Raw genomic sequence first — 9,621 nt, 5'->3', positions numbered from 1 at the left:
ATTTCTTGAACATATGAACTTTTGAAACCAATTATTTCACCCATCCTCACTTGCAAATCTCCCTTTAAAACTGCCTGTTCTCAGCTTTCATTTTTCAAACAAACGCATTTGGTGTGGATTATGGATACCATTTGTTTATCCATTTTCTTTCTCCTTGCTCCTGTGATCACTTTGGCAAATGGTCAGCCCCTGGTTCCTGCATTGTTCACATTTGGGGATTCTGTCCTCGATGTGGGGATCAATAATCATCTCAAAACCGTCATTAAAGCAGACTTCCTCCCTTATGGAAGAGATTTTATAACTCACAAGCCTACAGGAAGGTTCTGCAATGGGAAACTTGCCTCAGATTTCACTGGTACTTTGTACTTTAGACACTCATTTCACTTGCTTATGAAGATATATAATCAATAAATGATCTGATTTTCTCTTGTTGCCTTCTGAATAGCTGAGTACCTAGGATTTACATCTTACCCACAACCTTACCTCAGTGGAGGAAAGAATCTCCTGATTGGAGCAAGCTTTGCCTCAGCTGCTTCTGGATACCTTGACACAACAGCAGAGTTATATGTAATAAATCAAAAACTTGAATTTGTCTATCTTGGGCACTGCCCTAAAATAACATGTTTTGGCTTGTGGTATTGTAGAATGCACTTTCCCTAACTCAGCAGCTGGAATACTACAAGGAGTATCAGAACAAAGTAGCCGAGATTGCTGGGAAATCCAATGCTTCATCTATTATATCGGGTGCAATTTACCTTGTTAGTGCTGGGAGCAATGACTTTCTGCAAAATTATTACATCAATCCTCTACTTTACAAGAAATATACTGCTAATCAGTTCGGCAACATTATCATCACCTCCTACATAAATTTCATTCAGGTCTGGTTCTCCATCAATTCCTAAATTGATTCAATTTAAAAAAAAAAAAGTGTATATATATACGTTTATGAATATTGTATAATCAAAACATATGATTTCAGAATCTATATGCAATGGGAGCACGGAGGATTGGAGTAACAACATTGCCACCGCTTGGATGTCTTCCAGCAGCCATAACGGTTTTTGGATCCGACAGCAATGAGTGTGTGGCTAAGCTAAACAATGATGCAGTTTCGTTCAATAGCAAGCTCAATGCCACATCTCAGAGCTTACGAACCAAGCTTTCTGGCCTCAATCTGGTTGTCTTGGACAGTTACAAACCTCTCTATGACCTTATCACAAAGCCAGCTGAAAATGGTATGCCATTGAGATTAGTTATGGGTAAATAAAATGGCATGCATCTACTCCAACCTAGGATGTTCAGTACAGGTTAACAGCTCATATAATATCTTGAATAAAGTAGAATGTAAACTAAATGTCAGAAAATCTTTCACATGGAAGCACAAGGGATTGAAAAATCCACATTGATGGTTTAAAACCTGAACATCAGAACCCACGATGTGTCACTAACCATACATAAAATTATGTAGGTTTCTTTGAGTCAAGGAAGGCCTGCTGTGGCACAGGCTTGCTTGAAACATCAATCCTATGCAACACTGAATCAGTAGGGACATGTGCTAATGCATCTGAATACGTGTTCTGGGATGGATTCCACCCATCAGAAGCTGCAAACAAGTTCTTAGCAAGTAATCTGCTAGCCAGTGGCATCTCTCTCATCTCATAAGTCGTACACCTGGGTGTTCCAAAGTAGTTTCCTGTTATAGGGATTAACTTATTGTGTGGTTGTATGCTGCGCTTTATTGTTTTCTTCTGCAGACAAATAAAGGCTGAAAGGGATAACAAGCACAGAGTGTGCTATCTCTTACTATTCTTCATCTATTAAAGTTGTGCAACAGACTGCTGATGATAGACCCTTGAAACTTGCTTCTTCTGACACCACAATTTTCCGTAAAATTTAGAAGGGAAAATAAGCACTCCATTATGCGTACTTATGTAAAAGCAACTTGAGAGCAAAAGCTAATGTTGTTATACAAGAGGACACAGACACCAGAAATTATGCATCAAACTGAAAATGAGACGTAACTCAATTATGAAAAAAGCAATTTAGTAATAGCCCTAACCAGACAACATACCTAAATTTAGATAGATAATGAAAAATGCTCAAAAAGATGAGTGAGAAGGAACCGGTGAAGTAAGCAGGCAATTATTTGAGCACCATGTGCCAATGTGGTGGGCATTGAATAATATGTGATTTTAGGTATAACCAATCACAGTACAAAACCGTTGTAGTCCTAAAACCATCTCCAAACCACTTATAAGACAAGTAGTACATAACCAAACAATTGGCAGGATTTTGGAAGTTGTTGGGACTCCGAGGAGTCTTAGACCAATAAATTATCATCCAACAACAGGCTTGACCTGGTTGCACATTACCACCACTAACTACGCATCCATTCAGTAAATATTTGTATGGTTAAATTACAAATTTGCTCCCTATGCTTTAGAAAAAGTTAGAATTTAGACCCATAGTTTTAAAAGTTAGAATTTAGTTCTTACAGTTTGATAAAACCTCTATAAATAATCCCTATGGTTTGATAAAACCCTCATAAATAGTTCATGAGAGTTTTCGAATTATAAACCATAGGAATTAAAATCTAAATTTCTTCAAACCATGGGGACCAAATTTGCAGAACCTATTTGTATTGACTTTCCTTCGGTTGATAATGATTCAAAATGAGATCCTGGCCTCTGTGTGCTGAATGGAGAGGCTGAAACCAAAGAAACAAAAGGCACTGACTCAGTATAAAATCTGCAGAGATTAGCGAAAATATTCATGATTGAAATTCTGCAGCAAAGATCAATTACCATTTAAGTGAACGTACTAAAGTGGCTAAGAGCAACACTATGGGCTATGAAGAGTGTATTTCCGTCTCTACTAATTCCCTAGCCATCCGAGTTAGGAAAACAAAAAACATAGCACTTAATCAGAAATTACAGAATAAGAGAAGAATTCATAACGAACATATTGATATAGATCTTACTCAGAATGTTTACAGCAACAGTTCAACAATCTATTGATGTCTACATCTTCAACATGATATGCGTCTCTTACATCCGTCCCTTCATCCTTAGAAGCAGTCCAATGACTTAAAATAGAAATTATCCTTCTTAACTAAGAGACGAGTAAAGGATAACACAAAGTTCATTCATGCAAATGATCCATCAAAAATTGAAAATGAATTGCCTGGATCGACTAATAAATAGTTCAAAATACCATTTTTACTCCTATACTTTATTTATCCAATTTTAGTCTCTTTGCTTTCAATAAATCTTAAATTTAGTCTATGTACGTTTAGTGGATCTTAAATTTAGTTCTTTAAAGTTTATTTTTATCAAAATTGATTATACAATAATAACTTTCATGCAAGAAAAACCAGGTAAATATACTTTCAAAATCCTTTTTTTTTTTTTTTGAAAAAAATCAATAATAAACTAATTGAATAGACTAAATTTAAGATATATTGAAAGTACAAGAACTAACAAAGACCAAAATGATATTTTAACCCAAATAATAATAGGAAAGTCAAACAAACTCAATGAACAGGATACAGATATACATCTAGAGTTTGATTCTGTGCCGGCAGAGGTCATTCCATCCTCTTCTTTACAAGATTCAGTCATATGGTGGTCTAGAAGATCATCCTCGATGAGATCAGTCTTACTCACTAGTAATGACACATATTCAAACAGCCTTGATCTGCTCATTGAATTTTCTTGAACATGGACCAATATCCTCGCGCTGATGCTCCAAAGAGCATCACGTGCCTCTGAGTCGTTCCCAACAAAAGAGAATATATCAAGTAGACCTTGTAGAAAAGCCAAATCTGGATAGATCAAAAGTATCACACTTGAAATCCACATAAGGTGATTGGCAAACGAAAATCAAACTCATAGTTGCCACCAGAAACTTGGCAATAAGAAACAGAACGAACTTAACTTACCTTGAGACAAGTCAAAGGCAAAATCAGGCACATCTGACAGAATATTTGCAATCAAAACCACAGCACTGATACAAGAACTGGGGACCTATGGAAAGAAATATGTCCATTTCAAAGATGGAAGGTTTCCTTGATCTTGCAAGAAAAACATATTTGTAGCACCCCAGGAGTGAAGCACAGAATATAGAAGTAGTTTAAAATATGCAATAAATAACAGCTGAAGAAAGGAAACTTCAGCATCTTCTAGCAACAAATTGAACGATAGGAAAGGTGGTAGATCATACACGACATGCAGCACAAGTCCACTTTTGAGCAACACAACTTTTTGGGACGAAATAATGGACACATTTAACAAGTTATGCATGGTTCCACATTGACAAGTAAATTAAATAACCCTGAGATCATAATAAATAAAAGAATATATGGAGATGTTAACACGTCCAAGTATAAATACACCCATCCCTATTATTACTATAAGGTCTCAACATGGCCCTACTCTTACTTCAGGTACCTGAACTGTACCTCAAATGCATCTGGCAATTTGACTAGGTCACAAACAAGCTCAAAAAGCTCTTTATTTGAACAAATTTCCTGAGAATGCTCTTCAAGTCCAGAGAGTGCTTCAGCTGTCCGAAGAATCACGTCCAAAATTGAATGCCTGAAATTGAATTTTGAGACTGATGGACTCATAAGAAGCTACATTGATCATCATTTCTTACTCATAGTATCTACAATACAAGCATCATAAACAACATGTCATAAAACTCAGGCTGGAGCTCTCATGGCTATGAAATATACAAAATTCTACATGCTCGTTAGAGAGCTTCTTTCTATTGTGTACTTGACTTTTTCCTCCTTTTCCTTCTTTTTTTGGCGACCCAGTATTTCTAGACCAGCTTAAATTCACCTCAACAAAATAACCCAGAACCTACAAAATTGCTCTTCCACTAAATTCATTGATTATTGGTCGATGCACACAAGATACATAACATTTTCTTTCTTCATACAATAATACATTGGGTGGTGAAGGCTCTCTAACATGGGATCAATTGACTACAAAACATCTTAACGATACTTAGGATGCTAAAGAGGTATGACTAATCTGCATGATCATACATATTTTCTCAACTAAGATAGGGAAAGAAAAGTACACGTTCATCCAAACCCAGTCAAGTTTAATACTAATATTGACATCAATATGTCTTGAAACCAACAAAGAAATACAAGAAATGAAGTGTTTTTTTTGTAACAAATAAAAACTTGTAACATTGAAAGGCATGAAGATTACAACATGTCAATTACAAAACTTTGGCAATCCTGTATGCAACATGTAATTGTTAAGTACTTTGCACATTGGAGAACTACACCCCTAAGGCCTAAAGCCAGCTACTGGGGTGTGAGAGCCAAGCCACTTATTACCACATTGGTCATCCCATTCTAACCAATGTGGGACAAAGGTGTCCCATACTACCTTGGTTCCCAACAATACCCCATCCCCGGAAAGCCAATGTCCTAGCGGCTACTCCGCGGTACTTCACTTGGTCACATCCGGTCAGAACCCTACAACCGGCTTTGATACCATTGTTAGGTACTTTAGCACTTTGGAGAACCATACCCCAAGAACCAGCAATTGGGGTGGGAGAGCCAAGCCACTTAAGTACCACATTGGTCATCCCATTCTAACCAATGTGAGACAAAGATATCCCATACTACCTTGGTTCCCAACAGTAATCCTATAACTAATACCTATAGTATAGGCAAAGGAGATTCATACCTTTCAGGTGATCTTTCATTTGTTAATATTTTCATCTCAAGAGAAAAAAGGTTGAACAAAACACTCGACAAACCCAGCTTCATCAAACATGGGAGAAGAATATGAACAACTTCTTGCTGACTTTCAATAATGGTTGATAATAGCCCAATACTCTGATGGAGAAAGAAACTATTTAAGCCATCAGACAAGCTAAGAATTTGTCTTCGCAATTACATTATGCTACAATTTACAGTGACCTTTTATGTTCTTTGCTTCGACGTGATACAGATTTTGATACCTTTTCTATAAGTTGTGGATTTAAGGTATTCTCAGAAATCCATAGAAGACGAGAAAGAACATGCTCAGAATTCAAAGCCTCAGCCCATATGACACATTCGCTACTTTGAAGACCCGCATTTAACAACCTGTAAACCATAATAACCATAACAAAAAAATGTATATTACAAAACAAGTAGAAGGATTGAAGAAAATTGTCACTACATCTGATATCAATCAAAGGCCATAAAAACTGAAGAAGGCATACCAATTAATGGCGAATATGGGAAACAAAAACTGTCGTAATGAGTCTTAAAACATATAATGGCAGGTATGAATGCCAACCTCACCAAATGAAATATTGGGAAAACAAAGTTGCATAAAATTTGAAATTGGACATTATATAAGTTGATTAGAAAGGCATACTTTTGTATGATACCTGCAAACTTCACATAAACATTGAGCATCATCTAGAAACAGCTGGTTCACAATGGTTGTAATCAATCCACTCTTGGTGACTATATGTTTCATGGGAACTTCATGGCAGGCCAGGTTTCCAATAATTCCAAGGCTAATTTCCTGCAGAAAGTAATTAATTGAACATGGATTTGAAGCAGTACTCAACTTATAAGTGATACCCTCAAAATGCCAAAGCCACAATGTTTATCCATCTCTTTGCAATAATATAAAAGATAATGATGCAATTTCTAACACATGGTGGAAAAGGATTATTTAAATTATATGTCACACTGTCACATACCATAACACGCACAGATTGTGAGACCATAAGGTTTGCAGAAAGAACTTCAAGGACAAAGTTCTGAACCTGGGAAACATGTAAACATAAATATCAAATAAATGAAACGGGTACTAATAGGAAGTGGCAATAAAATTCATAATGACACTATTGCTAGAGTACCCAAAATATTATTGTCACCGGTTCCATTTGAAAAGCATTATGCCATGGGTAAGTCGAGGCTACAATAAATTTGGAGGGTATCAGCAAGGGGAGAAGGAGCACAATAACGAGAGTTGGCAAGGTCAATAATGATGACTAAGGTGCTAGTAAGAACACGTTTTAGAATTTAGTCATCCCACTTCTTCTCTTAACAAGACAACTGGGGAGAACAGAGTGTGTGGGTGTGGGTAGGAAGGAAACTTAAGTACCATAAGTTCTGCATGAGATTTACTCGCAGAAAGATCCCACAGAATGCAACCGTACTCTTCCCAGACCTTTTCTTCTGAGGATGAAAGAAGTTGCTCCGATTTAGTACATGCACCTTCATCCTCGCCGTTTTTATCAGCAAGTTTATCAGAACCATCAGCAATTTCAATGCCCAGGCATTTACTCACTGATCCTGAAAAACTTAAGACTTGGTCGCCAGATAAATAGGCATCACCTTCATCCATGTAGGTTATTGAGGTGTCACGGTCGCCATCTCCATTTCCGTAAGAACTGCCCAGGTTACTTGCGTTTTGTGGCAGAAGTTTCCGTATTAGAGAGATAATATAGCTAGGATCAACCGTCGTTGAGATATCAAATAACTGCAAAGTGATGTCGATAAGAATTTCAATCCACTGCAATACCAATTTAGCTATCTCAATAACAAGACCTGTATATTAACAACCTAACTTATCACCATCGTCATGCAAATTCACCGCATAATACTATTCCGTGAAGTCGAATATCAAAGAAAATCCAGGTTAGCATAGCTGAATGAACAAATGCAGAAACCAGCTCGAGTTTCAAGGGAAATTTCAGAGCAATAACTGAACCAATAGAAAACTAATTAAATGTTAAACAAGCTCGGGATTTGAATAGAAACCTCATCACATGGAGCGGAAGGATGATGAGCAGGTCCATTACCGTCTTCTACAGGTTCAAGGTCCGCTTCCAATTCCGCTTCTATAGAGTCTGAATCTGAGCCCACCTCCATAGCAAGGTTTGAAAGTTCAAGAACACGATTAGCTTTCAGACTCGCAGTCGTCTTCAACCTTGGCTTCCCTCCAAAATTTTCCACAGAGAAGTGTCGTATTAGTAAACTAGAGACTGAAGATTCCCCAGCTACGCACTCTCTCCGGCACTCGACCATTTTCATCAATCGGGCCTGGTATCTTTAGCAATTTGGCCCGCCCGATTATCATTAACCTTTTTTTATTTTTTACTTTGCTTAAAAAAATATTTGATTTAACTTCTGTTAAAGTAACAATTTAGTGACAAATTTAGTCCCTTTAATTTCAATTTTGTTACAATTTCGTCAACTTTGATATATAAAAGTTTAGTATTTATACTCCCAAATTTGTAACAATTTAATCATTAAAATCCATTTGATAACCATTTTGTTTTTTTATTTTTGTTTTTTAAAATTAAGCCTAACATTTTAATTTCTTACTTTATTATCTATTTTTTACCAATGGTTTAAAAAACTAAACCAAATTTTGAAAACTAGAAAAAGTAGCTCTTGTAAAGTTGTTTTTTATTTTACAATTTGACTAAGAATTCAATCATTGTACTTAAGAAAGATGTAAACCAATATAAAAAATGGGGGGAAAATAGGCTTAATTTTCAAAAAAAAAAAAAAACAAAAGACGAAGTGATTATCCAATGGAGCTTAACGTAAAAAAATATCAAAATTATATGTCAATTTTATTATTTTATGATGTAAACTTTGTATTTTATGAACATGTCAAGTCTCTAATTAATTTATTGATTTATTTATGATCTCATTAAATTTTGATATTAATTTCAACCATGTAAACTAAGTCGTTATAAATTTTAAAGTACGAAAAATAATTGGAAAAATTTTTCAAATGGTAAAACTGATGAAAAATATTTACAAGATATAGCAAATATTTACAAGATATAACAAATTTTTAGAACTATCAATGATAAACACTGATACACATTGATAGACTTCTATCAACGTCTACCAATATCACTGTTATCAACATCTATTATTGATAGTTCTAAAATTTTGCTATATTTTGTAAATATTTTAGTTTATTTTTCTATATTTAAAAACAACCTTAAATAAATTGTTACATGGTAAAATTTAGAAATAAATTGTTACAAAATTAAAACTACAATCTAAATTTTTAGATAAAAACTTAATAATGAATATTTATATGTTAATCAAATAAGGATGTTTTATTGAAATATTGTAAATTTGAGAACTAATTAGGGAAATATGGTGGTTTTCAAGCTATTTAGGGATTTATGGTTATTTTGCAGGTTATCGAAGGTTGAAGGCTCGACAATGGAGCTTGTCGAGTGTTCAACATTCAACCTCTTTAAGTCGAAAGTTCAACACTCGACAAAGCCAATCTGCCAAGAGTTCCTGCCTTCCCTATGCCATTGGCTTCTCTGCATGGTTAAGTCTTCTCGCTGAGCACTACATACAGATCAAAAGTGGTACAACATGCTGACCATAACTTTATGGTCAGCTTTCTCGTGGGTCAAGTGTTCAACACTCGACCTTTATCTTTTTAAACCCACTTCCAAAATCCCATTTTACCTCACAAACATTTTACTCCTCTTCTTCGTGAATTAGAAACTCTTTCCTCCCATTTTACCTCACTGTTCCCTCTTCTTCGTTCCATCAGAAACCATTTCCTCCCATCTTTTACTTTCCATTTACATCTCACATTATTCTGT

At 35.5% G+C, this 9,621-nt stretch overlaps 2 protein-coding genes across 6 annotated transcripts; one reads left to right on the top strand and one right to left on the bottom strand.

The window, feature by feature from the left end:
- On the top strand, positions 1 to 1,817 carry LOC120088330 (GDSL-like lipase/acylhydrolase superfamily protein). The gene is made up of 5 exons (XM_039045550.2): positions 1 to 355; positions 446 to 567; positions 645 to 878; positions 980 to 1,235; positions 1,469 to 1,817. Exons 1-5 carry the CDS (start codon positions 121 to 123, stop codon positions 1,660 to 1,662), a joined length of 1,041 nt encoding a protein of 346 aa, XP_038901478.1. The 5' UTR covers positions 1 to 120; the 3' UTR covers positions 1,663 to 1,817.
- Positions 1,818 to 2,142: 325 nt separating this feature from the next.
- LOC120088329 (ARM repeat superfamily protein) lies at positions 2,143 to 8,098 on the bottom strand. 5 transcript variants are annotated; one of them, XM_039045548.2, is made up of 12 exons: positions 7,793 to 8,098; positions 7,134 to 7,511; positions 6,727 to 6,792; positions 6,406 to 6,545; positions 5,989 to 6,115; positions 5,712 to 5,863; positions 4,460 to 4,595; positions 3,941 to 4,025; positions 3,549 to 3,823; positions 2,981 to 3,111; positions 2,805 to 2,882; positions 2,143 to 2,707 (listed from the first exon to the last, which is right to left on the bottom strand). In XM_039045548.2, exons 1-11 carry the CDS (start codon positions 8,063 to 8,065, stop codon positions 2,849 to 2,851), a joined length of 1,797 nt encoding a protein of 598 aa, XP_038901476.2. In that variant the 5' UTR covers positions 8,066 to 8,098; the 3' UTR covers positions 2,143 to 2,707; positions 2,805 to 2,848. The 5 variants fall into 5 exon arrangements, with proteins under 5 accessions (XP_038901476.2, XP_090162098.1, XP_038901477.2 ...); XM_090305972.1 differs by having other exon boundaries at positions 7,200 to 7,511; positions 7,793 to 8,086; XM_039045549.2 differs by having other exon boundaries at positions 7,200 to 7,544; positions 7,793 to 8,076.
- Between the last annotated feature and the right edge of the window lie 1,523 nt (positions 8,099 to 9,621).

This window comes from Benincasa hispida, chromosome 10, assembly GCF_027475165.1.
Source record: "Benincasa hispida cultivar pf3 chromosome 10, pf3_genome.v1.1, whole genome shotgun sequence".
NCBI classification, from domain to species: domain Eukaryota; kingdom Viridiplantae; phylum Streptophyta; class Magnoliopsida; order Cucurbitales; family Cucurbitaceae; genus Benincasa; species Benincasa hispida.
Note: the sequence above shows the minus strand (reverse complement) of the source record. Positions and strands in the feature narration are given on the sequence as shown.

What these genes read in the sequence shown, in the direction of transcription:
- LOC120088330 (XM_039045550.2), top strand. Translation starts at nt 121, where the DNA reads ATGGATACCATTTGTTTATCCATTTTCTTTCTCCTTGCTCCTGTGATC. An exon ending in ACTTGCCTCAGATTTCACTG is followed by an intron (nt 356 to 445) that starts GTACTTTGTACT and finishes CCTTCTGAATAG; the next exon opens with CTGAGTACCTAGGATTTACA. An exon ending in CACAAAGCCAGCTGAAAATG is followed by an intron (nt 1,236 to 1,468) that starts GTATGCCATTGA and finishes AAAATTATGTAG; the next exon opens with GTTTCTTTGAGTCAAGGAAG.
- LOC120088329 (XM_039045547.2), bottom strand. Translation starts at nt 8,065, where the DNA reads ATGAAAATGGTCGAGTGCCGGAGAGAGTGCGTAGCTGGGGAATCTTCA. An exon ending in CTTCCGCTCCATGTGATGAG is followed by an intron (nt 7,545 to 7,792) that starts GTTTCTATTCAA and finishes TTGGTATTGCAG; the next exon opens with TGGATTGAAATTCTTATCGA. An exon ending in TGTTTATGTGAAGTTTGCAG is followed by an intron (nt 6,116 to 6,405) that starts GTATCATACAAA and finishes TATGGTTTACAG; the next exon opens with GTTGTTAAATGCGGGTCTTC.